This window comes from Hyperolius riggenbachi, chromosome 12, assembly GCF_040937935.1.
Source record: "Hyperolius riggenbachi isolate aHypRig1 chromosome 12, aHypRig1.pri, whole genome shotgun sequence".
In the NCBI taxonomy this organism is placed as follows: Eukaryota; Metazoa; Chordata; class Amphibia; order Anura; family Hyperoliidae; genus Hyperolius; species Hyperolius riggenbachi.
Genome location: NC_090657.1, coordinates 167,118,043 through 167,139,522, shown reverse-complemented (window position 1 = coordinate 167,139,522; position 21,480 = coordinate 167,118,043). Strand labels below are relative to the sequence as shown.

Sequence of the window (21,480 nt, the reverse complement as noted above, 5' to 3'; positions counted from 1 at the left end):
GGATTGAAGCAGGGAGTGGCAGAAACAGCACAGAGGGGCACAGAAGAACATAATGAATAGAATGGTATGCTTTTTGCTGTAAAAAGTTTAGGGTACAGATTGTTTTTAATTCACAAAGTGATTGGCAATATATTGAAGTACTTATCATGTTTGCCGGGCAGAGTGGGGTGTCGGGTGTGACAGTGGGCGCCGCTGGTGCACGGGCTGACAACCGTATCGCAATCTAGGTTCTTCCGAGGCCGGTTAGTAGACAAAGGGCTTGATTCACAAAGCAGTGCTAACCTACTTAGCACGTCTAAAGTCTTTAGACGTGCTAACCAGGGTGCTAAGAAGGTTGGCACCGGATTTCTCAAACAGATCGCGCGCTAACTTTGCGCGCACATAGTTTTACGCGCGCAAAGTCCTATTCATGCTAAGTCCCATAGGCTTTAATGGGCACTTCGCGCAGAGCGCCCTGCGCTCTGTGCAGTGTGCGCGTAAAGTTTTACGCGCATAAAGTTTTACGCGCATAAAGTGTTATGCGTGAAAAGCTTGTTTAGACGTGCTAAGGGGGTTTTCACGGGCGTGCTAACAGTTAGCACCGCTTTGTGAATCAAGCCCAAAGAGTGCTCAAGCAAGTAGCCATTTAGTAGAGATATAGAGAACGGTTCGTCGGCGAACAGTTCCAGGCGAACTTAGGGGGTTCGCGTTCGCCTGCACCAGACGAACTTTTGCGGAAGTTCGATTCGCCCCATAATGCACAATGAGGGTCAACTTTGACCCTCTGCATCACAGTCAGCAGGCACATTGTAGCCATTCAGGCTACACTAAGCCCTGGAGCCCCACCCCCCCTTATATAAGGCAGGGTCCGGCGGCCATTACACTCACTCGTGTGCCTGCTAGAGAGAGGAAAGGGACAGCTGCTGCAGACTTTTTCTCCTAGGGACAAATTAGTTAGGTTCTAGGCTGCTTTGCTTGCTCCTGACTGATTATTATTGCTTTTAAAGCACCCATCAACAGCAACAGCTCTTTTCAGAGCCCATCCTGTACATATTTTTTTTTTTGTGTGTGTCAAACTGACACTTTTGTTGCATGCACAGCCTTGCTAATTGATAGTGTGTGTGCCACTGCCAGCAGCCCAGCCCATTCAGTGACTATCTGTGTGTGTGACAGGGAGCTGCACATTGTACTACCCAGTACTGCATATACCCCAGTACCTGTTGTGTTTACTTAACCCACCTCATCACTGCATATACCTAGCTTTGTGTTGAGGGAACCCAGCTCACTGCATCTAACTACCTGTTGTGTTGAGTGAACCCACCTGGCCACCTCACTGCATCTAACTACCTGTTGTGTTGAGTGAGAACCCACCTCACTGCATCTTAAGTACCTTTACTGTTCAGTGAACCCAGCTCACTGCATCTTACTACCTGTTGTGTTGAGTGAGAACCCACCTCACTGCATCTTAAGTACCTTTACTGTTCAGTGAACCCAGCTCACTGCATCTTACTACCTGTTGTGTTGAGTGAGAACCCACCTCACTGCATCTTAAGTACCTTTACTGTTCAGTGAACCCAGCTCACTGCATCTTACTACCTGTTGTGTTGAGTGAGAACCCACCTCACTGCATCTTAAGTACCTTTACTGTTCAGTGAACCCAGCTCACTGCATCTTACTACCTGTTGTGTTGAGTGAGAACCCACCTCACTGCATCTTAAGTACCTTTACTGTTCAGTGAACCCAGCTCACTGCATCTTACTACCTGTTGTGTTGAGTGAGAACCCACCTCACTGGATCTTAAGTACCTTTACTGTTCAGTGAACCGAGCTCACTGCATCTTACTACCTGTTGTGTTGAGTGAGAACCCACCTCACTGCATCTTAAGTACCTTTACTGTTCAGTGAACCCAGCTCACTGCATCTTACTACCTGTTGTGTTGAGTGAGAACCCACCTCACTGCATCTTAAGTACCTTTACTGTTCAGTGAACCCACCTCACTGCATCTAACTACCCAGTACCTGTTGTGTTTACTTAACCCACCTCATCACTGCATATACCTAGCTTTGTGTTGAGTGAACCCAGCTCACTGCATCTAACTACCTGTTGTGTTGAGTGAACCCACCTGGCCACCTCACTGCATCTAACTACCTGTTGTGTTGAGTGAGAACCCACCTCACTGCATCTTAAGTACCTTTACTGTTCAGTGAACCCAGCTCACTGCATCTTAGTACCTGTTGTGTTGAGTGAGAACCCACCTCACTGCATCTTAAATACCTTTACTGTTCAGTGAACCCAGCTCACTGCATCTTACTACCTGTTGTGTTGAGTGAGAACCCACCTCACTGCATCTTAAGTAGCTTTACTGTTCAGTGAACCCAGCTCACTGCATCTTACTACCTGTTGTGTTGAGTGAGAACCCACCTCACTGCATCTTAAGTACCTTTACTGTTCAGTGAACCCAGCTCACTGCATCTAACTACCTGTTGTGTTGAGTGAACCCACCTCACTGCATATACCTAGCATCCCCCCGAGATGGACAAACCAGGTAGAGGAAGAGGTAGAGGCAGACCCAGAGGAAGGCAACCAGGCACCGACAGGTCCTGTGGCTGTGCGAGGTGGTGTTGCTGTGATTTCGTGCGGACCTGGCCCAAAGTACAGTGCCCAGAAGAAGGCACTTGCCATCACTTCCCAAAATCGTGAGGAGGTGCTTGAGTATTTAACACAGAACACCTCATCTCCCGCAGCCACCAGCGCTACAACAAGCACCACATCCGCTGCATTTGACACTTCGCAGGTGTTATTTGGTGGTGGTGAAATCAATGATTCCCAGCCACTACTGCAACAACAACAAGAAGGCGCAGGTACACCACCTCCTACGTCTGAGTTAGGTGGCAATAGTATGGACATAATGTGTGTGGATGGGGATGATGGACCACCTGAAGTTGGTGCAGTTGAGGAGGTGTCTGAGGAAAGTGCAGCTGGCCAGGAGGATTATGATGACGATTATACGGATGCCACGTATGTTCCCAGTAGAGGAGATGACCAGGGGACAGTTCAGAGGGGGAGTCAGAGAGGAGTAGGAGGAGACGACTCCATGATAGAAGCAGAGGGAGCTCTTCCTCACAAAAAGCTGGGGGCAGTGTCCGGCGCCATGTATCGCCAGCTATGGCCAGCCAGCCAACATGCCCTTCAACGTCAGCTGCTGATGCCACCGTAGCGCCATCACGCCAGGGGGGCTCAGCGGTTTGGACATTTTTTCACGTGTGTGTCTCAGATCGGAGCAAGGCCATCTGTTGTCTCTGCCAGCAAAAATTGAGCCGTGGAAAGGCCAACTCTCACGTAGGGACAAGTGCCTTACGAAGGCACCTGGAGAGAAGGCACAAACAGCTATGGCAAGAACACCCGAGGAAAAGCAGCACCCCTCAAAAGACAAGCCACCCTCCTTCTCCTCTTCCTTCTTCAGGTGCATCGTCTTCATCCACTTTCTCCCTTGCACCTTCACAATCACAGCCACCCTCCTCCACTCCGCCTCTTCCCTTCAGCGGTTCCTTCTCCTCTGCCCACAGCAGTACCCAGCTGTCCGTGAAGGAAGTATTTGAGCGGAAGAAGCAAATGTCTGCCAGTCACCCTCTTGCCCGGCGTCTGACAGCTGGAGTGGCGGAACTATTATCTCGCCAGCTATTACCATACAAGCTGGTGGAGTGGGAGGCTTTCTGTAAGTTTGTGGCCATTGGTACACCGCAGTGGAAGATACCAGGCCGCAATTATTTTTCACAAAAGGCCATACCCAAACTGTACCGTGCAGTTGAGAGGCAAGTGGTGTCATCTCTGGCACACAGCGTTGGGCCAAGGGTCCACCTGACCACGGATGCCTGGTCTGCCAAGCACGGGCAGGGCCACTACATTACATACACAGCCCATTGGGTCAAACTGGTGACCGATGGCAGCAAGCAGGGAGTACGTGGCTGTGCAGAGGACCGACTTGTCACACCTCCACGGCTTGAAGGCAGGCCTCCAGCCACCTCCTCTCCCTTGCTACCACCGCTTCGCTGTCGTCATCCTCCTCCTCCTCCTTGGCTGGTGCCGCGATCTCCTCTCCAGCTACACAGCCCCAGCACCCCAGGACCTATGCTGCATGCCAGGTACGGCGGTGTCACGCAGTGTTAGACATGTCTTGCCTGAAAGCGGAGAGTCACACTGGAGCAGCTCTCCTGGCTGCTCTTAACAAACAGGTGGAGCAATGGCTGACCCCGCACAAGCTTGAGATCGGCAAAGTGGTGTGTGACAACGACAGCAATCTCATTGCTGCATTGAATTTGGGAAAGCTGGCACACATACCCTGCATGGCACATGTGCTGAATCTGGTCGTGCAAAGATTTGTGTCCAAGTACCCAGGCTTAGAGGACGTCCTGAAGCAGGCCAGGAAGTTGTGTGACCATTTCAGGCGCTCTTACAAGGCCATGGCACACTTTGCGGACATTCAGCGTAGAAACAACTTGCCGGTGAGACGCCTGATTTGCGATAGCCCGACTCACTGGAATTCCACCCTGCTGATGTTCTCTCGCCTGCTAGACCAGGAGAAAGCTGTCACCCAGTACCTGTATCATTACAGTACAAGGACACAATCTGGGAGGATGGGGATGTTGTGGCCCAACAACTGGACACTGATGCAAAATGCATGCAGGGTCATGGAGCCCTTTGAGGAGGTGACCAAACTGGTGAGTCGCGATGAGGGCACCATCAGCGACTTGATCCCCTACGCCTACTTCCTGGAGCGTGCCGTGCGTAGAGTGGTGGATACAGCTGTGGAGGAGCGTGAACGAGAAGAGTTACAGCAGCATGAGTAGTGGGAGCCATTTACACCCGAACCCGATGTTCCCACAACACCTGTGGCAGCACAGAGGGGGGAGAAGGAGGAGGAAGAAGAGGAGTCGTGTGGGGAAGGAGAGGAGTCAGACTCTGATGATGGTGATGATGAGGAAGGTGTTTCTGTGGAGGAGGAAGAGGCGGCGGAAGAAGAACAACCGCGGCAGCCGTCACAGGGGGCTTCTGCTGCTCCACGTTCCCGTGGTATTGTTCGTGGCTGGGGAGAGGAAGAGGAGTTGCGTCCCGTCACTGAGGAAGAGCAACAGGAGATGGAGAGTACGTCTGCATCCAGCTTTGTGCAGATGTCCTCTTTCATGTTGTCCACCCTGTTGAGGGACCCCGGTATCAAAAAACTCAAGTCGAATGACCTGTACTGGGTGGCCACGCTACTAGACCCTCGGTACAGGCACAAAGTGGCGGACTTGTTAACAACTCAACAGAAGGCGGAAAGGATGCAGCACTTGCAGAACAAGCTGTCGATGATGCTTTACAATGCGTTTAAGGGTTATGTGGCTGCACAACGCAATCAAGGTACCACTGGCCGTAACCCTCCTCCTCCCAAGTCCACGCAGGCAAGGACAGGACGCTCCAGCGATCTCAGGGTGATGTCGGACATGCGGACGTTCTTTAGTCCAACTCCTCGCCATAGTCCTTCCGGATCCACCCTCCACCAACGCCTGGACCGGCAGGTAGCCGACTACCTGGCCTTGAGTGTGGATGTAGACACTGCGAAAAGCGACGATGAACCCTTGGACTACTGGTTGCGCAGGCTTGACCTGTGGCCAGAGCTGGCCCAATTTGCCATACAACTTCTCTCTTGCCCTGCCGCAAGCGTCCTGTCATTAAGGACCTTTAGTGCAGCTGGAGGCATAGTTATTGAGAAGAGAAGTCGCCTAAGTCACGACAGTGTTCAGTACCTGACCTTTATCAAAATGAATGTGGAATGGATCCCGGAGGGCTACTGCACGACCGAAGACTAAGTCAGTCCCCACACACAGCATCTCTGCCTGCAGGCCGCTTGCCTTCTCTGCCACCACCAACAGGGTCCAGGACTCTAGGCGGATTCCTGAATTTTTAAGGCCGCTGCTAGCAGCGGCCGCTACACTAAATTTTTCTGGTGCGTGTACATGCCTGCCTAATTTTTCTGGCTGCACTGCGGGCGGCTGCAACAAAAAAACAAAAGGCATGTACATGTGCCCATCCCCCTTCATGATCATTACCTTGCCGCGGTGAAGGGGCTTCCGTATCACAATGAAGCAATGACCGCCGGCTATTTGAGTATCTTGGGTGGGGGTGGCACACCAAAGATAATAAGGTCGTTGCTTCATTGTGGTCAGACCAAATTTGATCAGCTGGACAGTCACTGTTGTTCTATAATTGAGCTACCACAGCTCGGCGACCATATGGGCTTGAAAAACGCCACGGCCTACACTCTGGCCACGGTGCGCACCACTCCAGAACGGCTGTCACTATGCAAACAGCTGTTTGCGGTGCATTACACAGTGAGTTTGGTGTGTCAGTGTGAAGCAGAACTCTAATTACACTCCCTGATCGATGTATACACATGCAAGATGTTTGAAAGCACGTTAGGCCTGCAATTTAGCATTCAATGTGATTTCTGCCCTTAAAACGCTGCTTTGCGTCAAATCCAGATTTTTCCCCGGGACTTTGGGCATGTATCCCACTCCGCCATGCCCCCCTTCAGGTGTTAGACCCCTTGAAACATCTTTTCCATCACTTTTGTGACCAGCATAATTTTTTCTATTTTTAAAAGTTTGCCTCCCCATTGAAGTCTACTGAGGTTCGCGAACCGAACCTTCCGCGAAGGTTTGCGAACAGGGTTTGCGAACCTAAAATCGGAGGTTCGCGACATCTCTACCATTAAGTACTGCACCTTTCATCACTACTTTTGCTACTGAGAAATAAACTATCAACAGTGCCAGATGGTTTCCTGCTTATTGTTTGCTATAGCTAGACTAAATTCTAAGGGCCCGTTCACAAGTTCGATTGCAAAATGTGATCGCAAGATGATTGTGATTTTGTGCTGCAATTTTGCGGTTTAAGTTTAAAGCGATTGTACAAGGATTGCACTTCTAAATAAGCATCACATCTTGATTGCTCTAAAAATTAGGCATGCAGCACGTTGGCAATTTCTGGAAATTGCAAGTGCTGCAGTGTGAATGGTTCCATAAGGATACATCATGCACATCTATTGCAAACACCAAGGGCCCCATTGTGAATGAGCCCTAAGGAAATGCTATGGCAGTATAACAAAAGCAAACCATTTTTTCATAAGAGAGTAAGAACTTTCTATCCGGATAGTTGGAAATTCAGCATTAAGAGGTGTGTGACTTGCATCGGGGTTGTCTGACAGCGTTGGCAGAACTATTAGTGGAGAAACCTCACACCACTCCCACCCACAGCTTTGTGAATAACAACAAAATCTAAAAAGCATGTAAAGCTATTACAATGCAGTTAAGCAGTGCAGGACAGCTTACCTGTATCTGGAAGCTAGACTTCTGTGCTTTCTGGCAGTTTTTTTTAGAGGCCATTAAACTGAGAGATTAGGCGTACCCCTCCATCTTTTGCATTGCTACTCCCTCTCCCCTCTTCAAGCCTGATCAGTGGCCAGGCATCTGAACACTGGGGGCTGCCATGAGTCAGTACACAAAAATTTGCCATTTGGATTAGCAAAACACAGAGCTGGGCTGACTGTACTGGTGCAGGATTTATAAAATTAGTATATGTCTATTTTACATTATATGCATCGATACTATCTGCTGAAGGTTTTTTAGTTTTAGCAGGGAGATGCTCTTAAGTAAATCTTGCCCTGTGCATCATTTTCATAAAGTAACTTAAATGTGCTTCTTCCTAGCAATAACCATTGCCTCAAGAACTACTGCTATTATACAGATGTGAAGGAAAACAACACTGATTTTTATAACCATTTAAAGAAAGAGACATTTACTTTTTGTCTTTTCATGAGGGGTTTTGTGTTTGTCAAGAAAGGAACATTGGGATAGTTGCCATAATGAATTAAACTGCTCAGATTTTAAAAAAAAAAAGTCTTGGAGAAGCATATAAAATCGAACAGTAAAACCACCCACACACATAAAGCTTTACTGAATAAAACTTGCACAGTGCTAATGTGGAGTTAACAGACTGCTAACAGTTTGTGACTGCTGGAAATGAGGCACACACTAGGTTGCTGAGCCATACCTACCTCCTGTAGCTATCAAACTGTAATTGTGGAATCCATTTACTACTTCCACTTAGCAAGCGTAATACGGCAGGGGAACCCAGTAGTGTGAGTATGATTCCTGGGGGACAGATCAGCTGGAGGAACACTTCCCTAATGCTGACCTGCAGGTGCGATATGGTGGTGCTCGGAAGGCGATTGCAAGTTTTTTTTTTTTATTTCTGCATGATGGCCAGTGGTGGAATCACCTCGTATAGAGACAGCTGGCTTCTGACAAAGATGGTACTGTTAGCTGCATTATTGACCAGCACAGCACTGAGCCTATACAGTAGTATCTCATAAAAGAGGTAATCTAGGTAGTGTAACTTATATGCATTATTAGTTGGGCTGTACTATTTAAGAGGACCTAAACCCAATAATGACTCTGCATGGGGGTAGGGGAGAGCTAAAATGAATTACATAGTATTGATCAAAGCTATCTAAAGGTTACCTTTGATGGTAAAACTTCTACTGACTGGTTCTAATAAAGCCTGGCCCTGTGATAGTGCTGGCTGATGATAGCCTGTTCCACCGGGTGATGGTAAATTATCTGCAGCCTATATTTCTCTGCTCACTTAGTGCTGCTGCTTCTGCTCACACACAGGTCATGTGTGCAAGCTTCAGAGAAGACATTGTTGTCTAAGTTGGAGTTCCCAGTCTCCTCACTGTTTGCATAATAGGATAATTTTTTTGTGAGCAAGTAAGCAATCGGTCCTGGTACTATCACATGACAGGTATTTATTATGTATGTTATGCCAGTTTTGTTTTCTTGGTTTTTTTTACCCCAATAGCACACATTTCATTGCAGTGAGCAGGTTCTGCAGAATCCGGTTTGGTTGCTCTACATACGGAGACTGAGTCTTGTAGGGTTCAGATCCCCTTTAAGGCAGCCAGAGAATGATATGTTAAAGTAGCAGTTGTTTTTCAAATAATATGATATATTCTGCTGCCTCCCCACAAGTATCTGAAATACCCAAGATAGTTTATTAACTAAATGTAGTTCTTTCCCCCCAAAAAATTACGGTAGTTGTTTTCTGCTTACGGTCAGGCCCAGAGTATTATTATGACGGCCCTCCTATTTGGCATCATTATGTCTCGGGGGAAATTCAAACCAATTATTGTTATTGGGAAGGGAAACAGGTGACCCTGAAAATGGCCAATACTTTGTGAAATGTCATAACTTGAGTTACACCATCTGATGAATAAGACATTTGAAAAATGAGAGATCCCCTTTAAGCTTGGTTGACATTGAGAAAGTCAATGATTGCTGTGACATTCAGAAAGTCATCCAGGAATTATTCCTTGAAGTGGTCTCCTCCACATGGTGAAGGCAATGCATTAAAACACAAGAGATGGAAACTGATGGTGTTTTCTATCACAACGAGTCAAGTGTTTTCTCACAATTTACATTTCACTAGAGAAAGAATAGAGATATGACCAGCTGATTTATTTACTGACCTACCTAACACTGTGGGCACTCCTGGCTATACTGGGGGGCATCTGCTTCCTATACTGGGGACCTACTACTGGGGACACAGCTGGATATACTGAGGGGAGGGGGCACATCTGCTTCCTATACTGGGGACCTACCTAATACGGAGGGCACAGCTGGCTACAGGCTAATTATACTGGGGGGGAGCATCTGCTTCCTATTCTGGGGGTCCACCTAATCCTGGGGGTACAACTGGCTACCAGTATTGGATGGGGGACATATCTCTTTCCTATACTGGGGACCTACATTATACTGTGGGCACTGCTGGCTATACTGAGTATACTGAGGAAGGGGGGGGGGGGGGCATCTTTTTAAACCTACCTAATACTAAAGGCACAGCTGGCTACTGGATAATTATACTGTTAGGGGACATCTGCTTCCTATCCTGGGGTACAGCAGACTACCTATACTGAAAGGGGGGGCACATCTGCTTCCTATACTGGGAACTTACCTTATTCTGTGGGCACTGCTGACTATACTGGGGGCAGGGCATCTGCTTTCTATACTGGGGGCACAGTACAGCTGGCTAATTATACTGGTAGGGACATATTTGCTTCCTATACTGGGAACTTACCTAATACTGGGGCACAGCTGGACAATTATACTGGTGGGGACACATTTGCTTCCTGTACTAGGGGCTTAACTATGCTAGGGGCACAGCTGGCTACCTAATACTAATATCTAGGTGCATACTTGGCTACCTACCACCTGCCACTACTGGGAATGCAGTGTTCTTGGTAGCAGCGTTGCGATCTTTGTCGGCAGGGGGAGTCAAAATCTGTGGAAGGGCACAAAAACCTAGTTTCGCTCAGGGTGTTGTGAAACCTAAATCTGTCCCTGCTAAAGAGTTAACCAACCGAAGCTCCCATCTGCTTCATTATTTATTATGTTAGATACAATTAGGAATTGGAAAACTTTCCAGCTAACCAAAACAGCATTTGATGGCCCGCTAATAAATGGCAATTTCCCCAAACTTAGAAACTGCCGCCAGTATTTCAGTTTTATGTTTGTCTAATAGCTACGTGTTAGAAATAAATATATTGGATGTTAAACAGATTTTAATATTTCAGTATGTCTCAGAATTTTTCCTGTGCAGTGGGAGTGCAGCGCTCGTATGTACGGCAGAATCAACAACATACAGAGAAGGAGGAAAGCTGCCATTGAGAAGTTATGTGGCTAGAGTTCACGGCCATTCATTCCTCCTGTCAGCTTAACACAAAGTCTATTTAAAACTACCGGTAATTAGTTAACTGAGCAAAGCGTCAGAAGCCCAGGTAAGCTAGACTGTTAGACAATACCCTCTTCTGGTGGAAAACGCATTGATTTCCTCACAGCAGCCTTTCAGCACATATGCCTGAGATATAAAAGGGAGCACTACGGGGAATGGCTACAATTCTAAAGAAGATATTAGATAGGGAAAACTATAGCACAACAAGCCCGTCATATGTGAAAGGCATGCCATACTGCATAGGGAGGAGGTGCCCCTAATATGGTAAAATACAGTAAAAGGGTAATAACACAAGCTTACCTCAAAGTTGCACTAAAAGATATTTATTTATGTATTCTCTGGCATATAACACCACTTTTTAACCCAGGAAAATCTTAAAAGTCGGGTGTCGTCTTATTGGGCGAGTGCTGAAACTTCCGAGCCGGACTGGAGAATTTGCGTTGCTGCATATGGTGGGAGGAGCTCAAGAACATTCACATCTGCATCCCAGCCGTATGTGGCGACTGTATGAAAACAGCAAGGGCAGTGCTGTACAAGTATGGTAGAAGAAATCCACTAAGAAGTGACTTAACCGCTCTGATAGTCTTGGAGACAGGTATAGCTGATAAATCCAGGCAGGCTTTGTATACAACAACCAGCCAATCACCGGTAAGGTACCGTATATACTCGCAAGCAAGCCGAATTTTAGACCCACAAGAAGTGGGTCAAAAGTTGGGGGGTCGGCTTGCTTGCGAGTGATGTGCCTGAGGGTCGTCCCCCCCTCTCCCTCCGCCTTCTCCCACCCGCTCCCCCCGTGGCCGCTGCTATTACCTTAGCTCCGCGGCTTCCTATTCCCCTGTCCTGCTCTTAATTAAACCGCAGCTCGCCCCACGGTGGCTGCTGCGTGATGACGGAGGAAGTGCAGAGAGAGGTTCCCATAGTAACCAGGAAGCCGCTCTCTGCGACTTCCTCCGTCATCACGCAGCAGCCGCCGTGGGGCGAGTTGATGTGAATTAAGAGCAGGACAGGCGAATAGGAAGCCGCAGAGCTAAGGTAATAGCAGCGGCCGCGGGGGGAGCGGGGGGGGGGGGGGGGGGGCGCTAAACTCGCTATCCTGGCACTTTACAAGATATACTGGGCATGATACTAGCTATCCTGGGCACTATTCTAGCTGTACTGGGCACTATCCTGGGCACGATACTAGCTATCCTGGGCACTATACTGGGCATGATACTAGCTATCCTGGGCATGATACTAGCTATCCTGGGCACTATACTAGCTATACTGGGCACTTTACAAGCTATCCTGGGCATGATACTAGCTATCCTGGGCACTATACTAGCTATCCTGGGCACTATACTAGCTATCCTGGTCACTATACTAGCTATCCTGGGCACTATACTAGCTATCCTGGGCACTATACTAGCCATCCTGGGCACTTTACAAGCTATCCTGGGCATGATACTAGCTATCCTGGGCACTATACTAGCTATCCTGGGCACTATACTAGCTATCCTGGGCACGATACTAGCTATACTGGGCACTTTACTAGCTATACTGAGGCACTACCTTCCCATACTGGGCACTATACTAGCTATACTGGGACACACTGGGGGGGGGATCATGCGGCCAGCATTTCCTACCCCCCGCTTATATGAGGGTCAATCATTTTTCCTGGTTTTCCAGGCAAAAGTTGGGGGGTCGGCTTATATGCGGGTTGGCTTGCTTGCGAGTATATACGGTACATTGCTTGCCGTGATTGGCTGGTTGTTGTATACTGGTACCAAATTCAGTACAGCACCAGTATATGTACCTGTTTATACAGTATAGCACCAGTACATACAGGACAGTATACAAATCTCCAACAGTCAAGAGGGGTAGTCTTATACTACGAGTATATCGCATGATATATATTTTAGCTGGAAAAGTTGGGCGTCGTCTTATACACCCAGTCATCTAATACGCCGGAAAATACGGTAGATATAAATGATAATGTGTTTCTCTGGTTATTCCTGCTTTATCAGGCCAATTTTGTATCTGCAAATCACCTGATGAAGCGAGTATAACCTGAGAAACGCGTTGTTGTTTGTACTGAATAATTATGTTTTTGAGTAGTTCTCACTTGCACACTAGTCTCCACAACTCTTTTCCTGGAGAGCAACCCCAATCCAAAACCATCCGAGTGAAGATGCTGGACAGCAATCCGGGTTTGTGAGTACCCTTCTTCCTGTAATACTCCTTCCATTTGCATCAACATACTACACTATATGGGGCTCCTGTTTTCTGTGTGTCTTCCATTTTTCTGGTACAGACAACTTTCAAAACCCATGCAATCAAGAATGGGTAGATTCTAATGTTCTCAGTCACCAAAATTGAGACCTCCTCAAAGCAGGTCATTGTGGTAGGGCTGATTTGGGTGCCAGCTTTTGGCTATAACAGATATCCCCAATCTACAGACCGTGGTCCTAATATTAGATTTGCAGCCTATAACTACCTATTGGTTTTAAGGCCCTGCAAAAAGAGACAACATACTCCCCAGAAACAGCGGGCCTCCAAGTCCCTCACAACACCTCCAGGGGTGATGTAGCAGGTTCCTTATCAATCCGCGAGCACGGATTGCAGGTGTATTGATCCAGAACATGCCAAATCCACCCTTGGTCATCTTGTAGTTTGGGCCAGGAGTTGCACAGGAAGATTGGTGGTGCTGCTTCCGCAAAAGACACAGATACTTGATATCAGTGAGCATGGTAACTCCACATAGAAAAGACATTCATCCATAAGCAATCAACAATGCACACTTGACTTAATAAAGCTAGATGAACCTCTAATGTACAAACAATCCCTTGACAGGTGTCTGGACCTCTGGAGAAGCGGTTTTGCCGAGGAACGCGTGAGGAGGCAAGTGGGGGCCTCGGAGCAGCTAACTATATTTTTTCACCTTACACTTATCCTGACACCAGTCTAAGGATTACTTGTACATCAGAGGTTCATCCAGCTTTACGTAGCTGTCAGGATTGTATATATTAGGTCAATTGTGCATTATTGATTAATTATTATGGCATATGCATTTGATGTATATTATTGATTGCACCTAGATGTGCATTTGCTCTGATTAATCACTTGCCTGATATGCTTATGTTGGCCCTCACAGCTTTGTGGTTTTAATTGTTTTTATTATTCTGGTTTTAAATAAAGATTTTGATATATTGGCAAGTGCAAGCATCAGCTGTTTTGATTCTTTACCAATATGGATGTCTTTTCTATATGGAGTTAGCTTCTGTGTTTTTATCCATGGCGATACTTATTATGTTACATTGTTATTTGGGTTGAAAAAAGACATTCATCCATCGAGTTCAACCAGAAAATGAAGTACAACACCAGCCTGCTCCCTCACATATCCCTGTTATTCCAGAAGAAGGTAAACAACCCTTATTTTATTATAGTGCATTCAATATTTGTTTAGGGGCTCATAATAGTGGTAGAACAGTAAGTAAACAGGCAGAGTACTCCCTCTAAAATACTGTAAGTTCCCCCTGCTTAACTTTTTGGTGGGGGGAGGAGACACTGCGTTATGGTTTTGGAGTCGCTCTGCATTGTTTTGGGCTCACAATCTAATCCCTACCATAGTCCTATGTCTATGTGTGTATCGTGTAGCACATGTATCGAAGTCTCGGGCCAACTTTAAAGGGAATCCAACTGATTTATCTGTATGTTTTTGGGATGTGGGAGAAAACCGGAGAGCCCAGAAGAAACCCACACGGACTCGGGGATAACATACAAACGCTGTGCAGCTGAATTGGGACCCAGCACTGCAAGGTGAGAGTGCAATCCTCTACTATTCGAACCGTGGATTCAGCTCTGCAAGCCAAGAGTTCTAACATCTATTATTTGAACCAGGGACCCAGCGCTGCAAGGAAAGAGTGCTAACCTCTATGCACTGTGCTGCCCTAATTATAATGTGTAGGTGGACACTCGTTGTAATGATATTGTTTGGGGATGAGGGCACTCTATCTAGTTATGTCTTCTAATATCTGCTGGGCATTGCTATCTACCTGTTGGTATTATGTGGATATCACTGACATTTTCCCGTCATCTAGTGATATCTAAAAGTCATCGATAGCAGCTTGCTGCTAGTATTATTTGCATATGATGGAAATTCTCCTGAATATAGAATTGCTTTGTTGTTGTATTGGAGTACAAGGGCAACAGCCATTTTCATTTACTCAATTAAGGAAATTTTTTTATTTCTTTTAGACACTGTGTCCCATATGCAATTAACTTTTTCACCTGAGTTATCTCCTAGGAGATAATTTTTATCTTCTCTAAAAAAATAACTTTGCAGCATTTTACAATTAAAAAAGTACCCAAAAGTTGGTGAAAAGTACTATCAAATTTATTTTGAGTATTTTCTTGATTGCTGGTGGTTTGAAGGGCATTTTATGGCAAGATGTGAAAATATCACCAGGGAGAAAACTCAGGTGAAAAAGTTAATTGCATATGGCCCTGTATCTTCTGACTATTTCTCCACATAACCACCTTCTTTAGTGAAGCTTTTATATCTTATTACAAGGTTTTTAATCCGTTTGTAGTAGTAGCATCACACACCTCACCTATGGGTTGGAGGGATTGGGGATGGGAGGGCTTCATGTTAAAGGAATACTGTAGGGGGGTCGGGGGAAAATGAGTTGAACTTACCTGGGGCTTCTAATGGTTCCCCGCAGACATCCTGTACCCACGCAGCCACTCACCAATGCTCTGGCCCCGCCTCCGGCTCACTTCTGGAATTTCAGACTTTAAAGAGTAACTGTCAGGCTGCAGAAGCTAATTTAAACCTCTATTCTCCTGTGTTAAACAGTTTAGAAGGAAGCCCAAAAGCCATTAGTGAAGATAAAAATCTCAGTTACCTTTGATGTGTGCTTATCTTAAAGGCTGTTATAGACCCATAAGGACGCAAGCCGCATACTAAACTGCAAAGCATTCTGGGGCCCTCCCCTCGGCTGCTAATGAGAGGTTACAGCAGCTTCTAATCAGTCCAGCGCGTAGCACTGATAAATCTCCGGGCAGAGTACACTGCAGGAGTCAGCTATTGTTCCTAGCCACATGGCTCATTAATATTCACTGCACACTGTGTTGTTCAAGTACCAGCTTTTCTGTGATCAGGAAGCAGGCAGGACATGACGACACATTTGACAGAAAAACATGGAGCCTGCCATGAGCTGTCAGGAGCATCTATCTCTGCATATACTATATACAAATTCTGTGAAATCCAAACGTGGACAGTGAAATGCATATGTAATGTAAGTACAGCCAATCTTTAGCTACTGATATATGTGTTTATTTTCTCTGAGACCTTATACCTAACAGCTCCTCTTTAAAGTCTGAAATCCACAGCGCCTGCGTTGCCGTGTCCTCGCTCCCACTGACGTCACCAGGAGTGTTTAGCACAAGCCCAGTATGGTCTGTGCCTGCGCAGTACGCTCCTGGTGACATCAGCGGGGACGAGGACACGGCAACGCAGGTGCAGTGGATTTCAGACTTTAAAGTCTGAAATTCCAGAAGTGAACCGGAGGCGGGGCCGGAGCATCGGTGAGTGGCTGCGTTGGCACAGGATATCTGCGGGGGACCATTAGAAGGCCCGGGTAAGTTCAACTCATTTCCCCCCGACCCCCTACAGTATCTCTGTAAAGAATAACCAACACAACAACCAAAGAAAACTTTTGGTCGATTTATAAAGATATGTGTAAAACACAAGTACCAGCACTGGTAAGCAAGAAAATCACAATATGTAGAAAACCACACCAAAACCAGTAAATGCTGCTCAACCGCATATTTTAATTAGCATAATTGCTGTACACTTATTAGTATTGCTCAAAGCCTGTTAATGCAAGCATATGACTATATACTGTATATATAGTACATCATATTGCTGTATATAAGTACAACCATAACCTATTTAAAAACCTTAATGTCACTTTGGATCCAGTCTGAAATTTTAATTTTTCCTCTAGAGAGCCATCCAGCAATGCTGCATAAATTAGACTTGAATTGCCATAGATACAATGCTAGAGTACTCATAGAGACCAATGTGAAGAATGTAAATTACACGTTAAATAGGTGATGGTTGTACTTATACACAGCAATATGACGTACTATATATATATATATATATATATATATATATATATATATATATATATATATATGTATACAGTCTTTGTCTATGCTTGTATTGATAGGCCTTGAACAATACTAATATGTGTACTGCAATTATGCTGAATAAAATATGCAGTTGAGCTTCACGTTAATGCTGAGGAACAAACAGTTACAGAAGTCCTGCAGTCGCACATATGATAGATTGGTGCCAGGGTAAATCGGTCGCAGGGACAGTGTCAATAGTAGAATGTTGGTACATTTTAAGATTATTATTATTATTTAGTATTTATATAGCGCCGACATATTACGCAGCGCTGTACAGTGTATATATATATATATCTTGTCACTAACTGTCCCTCAAAGGAGCTCACAATCTAATCCCTACCATTGCCATATGTCTATATTATGTAGTGTAAGTACTGTAGATATTCTACTATTTACAATGTTCATTGTCCACAGTAAGATCGGTAAATCTAACTGTTATTTTACTTTCGCTAAACCTAATCCTTCTCTCAAACAGAAACCCCACCCCCATACAAACACCCTTTCTGATGCCTAAATCCTCCCCCATACAAACCCCAGTCCTGCAGCCTAACCTTGACCCTCCCCCCCAAAAAAACCCAATCCTGTCGCCTAACAATTAACCCTCCCCCAGCCTCTGGGTGTCCCTCGTACGTTTAACTATGCCCATTTTAAATGCCCCACATGCCATCTGTTTTGACCACGTCCCCATTTTGATTGGGCGCACAATGCAAGCTGCACATTTTCATTCCTGTGCTGTACACTGTAGGTGACATTATAACTGCAGATACTATATGATACTTGGTTTATTTTATGTGGGACATGATTTCTTTGAGTATATATAGGGGTTGATTCACTAAATCACAGCAATGCACAGACAGCGCATGGCAGTATTAGCCTTATTGCCATCTGCAAGTACCGTGAGTTACGTTATCGCTGTACTCGATTAGTGGGACCGTTACTACAGTAATGCTTGTCTATAATGCCTGTTACCATAACAACTGTCCCACTACTTGAGTACAATGGGTCATGCTAATAGCGTTACTCACAGTATTTGCAGACGGAAATAAGGGTAATGTATGGGGGGGCTATCCGCAGTGGAAATATCAGGAGTGATTTGTGTAGTGGCCCCTGTATGCAGAGTGTTCTGCAGAGCGTGCTGCAGACCATATAGCTACCTGTCCTCATCCTGGCTTGCTTTCTCTAGTGTCCCAGCAGCTTACCGAACTGGCCACTAGAGCTCCAGGCTCACTGAGGTCACATGACAGTGAGCCTTGAGCTCTACTGACCAGTTCAGACGCTGTACGGGACACTAAAGGAAGCAAGCTGGAGCAAGGACAGGTAGGTGTATCTTCTGCAGCATGCTCCGTGGCACACTCTGCATGGGAGGCAACTTGATTACACAACCAGCATGGGAGGCAACTGCGGCACATTGAGGGGCTTGGCCAATCAGTGGGTTATAGATTTTTGGCCTACTTTTTAGGCCAAAAGTTTGTGTATGTGATGGGGGGAGGGGAGGGAGTTGGCGTATGTGCAGTAGGGCTTATCACATATATACGGCATTTGTATGTGGTGTTAGTAGTGCACTTTGCAAGAAAGGCTACACATCTTTAAAGGATACCACAACTGACATGTGGCATAATGAGATAGACATGGGTATGTACAGTGCCTAGCACACAAATAACTATGCTGTGTTCCTTTTTTTCTTTCTCTGCCTGAAAGAGGTAAATATCAGGTATGTAAGTGGCTGACTCAGTCCTGACTCAGACAGGAAGTGACTACAGTGTGACCTTCACTGATAAGAAATTCCAACTATAAAACACTTTCCTAGAAGAAAATGGCTTCTGAGAGCAAGAAAGAGATAAAAAAGGGGAAAATTCTTATCAGTGAGGGTCACACTGTAGTCACTTCCTGTCTGAGTCAGGACTGAGTCAGCCACTTACATACCTGATATTTACCTCTTTCAGGCAGAGAAAGAAAAAAAGGAACACAGCATAGTTATTTGTGTGCTAGGCACTGTACATACCCATGTCTAACTCATTATGCCACATGTCAGTTGTGGTATCCTTTAAAGTAAATGACAATTCAGCTAATACAAGAAAAACATGGAGTCATATAAAATATAATATATCCTCATATATTTCTTTCTAGGGTATGATTTTATATTTTTGCCGAAAAACAAAACGCTAGAACAAAAAACCCCTGCACTTACCTGTGATACTATCATCAATGTAACTCGAGTCAATGACACAGGGGACTGGCAAGGTAAAAATGAGAAGCTGGAAGGATAATATAAAAAGGAAATTATTTCATTTCAGTTCTCAAATGAAAGTGAGAGGGATACAACATAATCGATTAGTTAAAGACTCATTGTGTAGGGAGAAGAACAAGCAGCATTAGGACCGGAAACTGCACGCATTTGCAAAGACACGGCCTGAATGAAATGAAGGTAAATGCGATATAGTGAATACTTCGTCTGATACGAGATGGATCTGCTGCTGCTGCTGAAGATGAAAAAGTAGCAGAGCGTTGTACAGTCTGCTCTGCCAGTAGGCAATCAGAGTAACTGAAGCCTAAAATACATGGAGGATGTCTGATCTAACAACCCCCAGGTCAAAAGCTGACCAGTAAAGCAGTACTATTATTTATGTCCTCACTTGTGAGATTCAGCTGCTGCAAACTGAAATAAACACTCGCAGGCCTGTTTATACAGGAAGGGGGAAGAAATGGAGATCTGAAAAAAGGATCTTTATTTTCTTTGCTTTTGTAACACTCATTCACCAGATGATGTTATTCTGTCAAGGATTTTTCCGTATAAAGAGAGTCTAAAGCCAAATAAATTAGCTCTTTTTATCGCCCACTTATGTTAAGCATTAAGATCAATGCTGATTTGCTGCATCCCCGCGGCAGAACAATGAATTTATCCCCCCAAAATCTCCGGGGCAAAATTCTCAGTTTACTTCCTGGTAGAGGCAGAGCTGTGTGCAGTAGTTTTGCCTCTGCTCCAGTCAATCTCCGCCTCTCCCCACCCCTCTCAGTCTTGTTTCACTTAGAGCGGTGGAGATTGACTGTACTGGAGGCAGAGCTACAACGCAAAGCTCTGCCTCCCCTGGGCAGCAAAATCCGCGATCTAGAAAGTCGTGGAATTTTGCCCTGGGATTTTGGGGGGATAAATACCTTGTTTTGCCGCTGTGTTCTAGTGAATCAGTTTTGATCTTAAAGCGGTATAAAACCCTGACATTATATTCAATAAAAACATGTTTTCCTACTTTTTATATGCCATACGGTTATCATAGTTGCATTTGTGCATAGGTATTATTATTTATTTAGAAATTATGCGTTCCCAAAAGTACAGTTTTTGCTTTGAGAGCTGACTTTGCATTTTATTCATAACTGGTTTTATTCATTATGTATTGAAGGCAGAAATGCTTTGAGTTTCTGTGTCCAGGAGCTTCTCCACAGTCAGAGAATGTGTCACATTCCTCACTCGATACAATTAAGTAAACACAAGATAACTATATCTACACTTCGGATGCGTCCACATTTCTCTGCACTGAACTTTCCAGCCCTGTATGTAACCCTTTGAATGCTGTTCTAGTAAAAAAAAATGCTGGTTGCATATAATATGCTGTAAATCATTTTTTAGAGCAAAGAAGAAATGCTGGGTTTCATTCTGCTTTAATGCTTAACATAATGGGGCAATAAAAAGAGCTAATTTATTTGGCTTCTGACTCTCTTTAAAGCACATTTGAAGTGAGAGGGATATGGAGGCTGACATTTATTTCCTGTTAAACAATACCAGTTGCCTGCCCGTCCTGCAGATTTCGTGGTGGTTTCTGGGGGGGGGGGGGGCAAAATGATTTGGAGTACATAAGTATGTAAATAGCCAAGTAGAGGTAGGGTATCTAGTTATATTTGCCCCAGTATAGGGAGTATGGTTGCCGTAGTATAGGTAGTAAAGTTACCCAAGTATGGCTAGTATAGTTGCCCCAGTATAGAGGGTAAAACTGCCCCAGTATAGGGATTATAGCTGTCCTAGTATAGGTAGTATAGTTACCACATTATAGCTAGTATAGTTGCCCCAGTATAGCAAGTATAGTTGCCCCAGTATAAAAAGTATAGCTGTCCTAGTATAGCTGCCCCAGCATAGGTAGTATTGTTACCCCAGTATAGCAAGTATAGCTGTCCCAGTATAGGGAGTATAGCTGCCCCAGTATAGCAAGTATAGTTGCCCCAGTATTGGGAGTATAGCTACTCCAGTATAGATGCCTAGTATAGCTAGTATAGATGCCCCTGTATAGGTAGTATAGTTACCCCAGTATAGAAAGTATAGCTGTCCCAGTATAGGGAGTATAGCTGCCCCAGTATAGCAAGTATAGCTGCCCCAGTATAGGGAGTATAGCTGCCCCAGTATAGCTAGTATAGATGCCCCTGTATAAGTAGTATAGTTGCCCCGGTATAGATGCCTCAGTATAGCTGGTATAGATGTCCAGTATAGCTATTATAGATGCCCCTGTATAGGTA

The 21,480-nt window shown here is 45.3% G+C and overlaps 1 protein-coding gene across 4 annotated transcripts in view; it reads right to left on the bottom strand.

Annotated features, from left to right (window-relative positions):
* The window catches only part of LOC137542432 (cadherin-like protein 26), a 604,516-nt gene that overhangs the window by 529,891 nt on the left and 53,145 nt on the right, over positions 1 to 21,480 (bottom strand). For all 4 annotated transcript variants that reach the window (XM_068264331.1, XM_068264330.1, XM_068264332.1 and 1 more), the window contains exon 3: positions 19,169 to 19,235. In XM_068264331.1, coding sequence (XP_068120432.1) covers positions 19,169 to 19,235 — 67 coding nt within the window. The remainder of the gene's footprint in view (positions 1 to 19,168; positions 19,236 to 21,480) is intronic.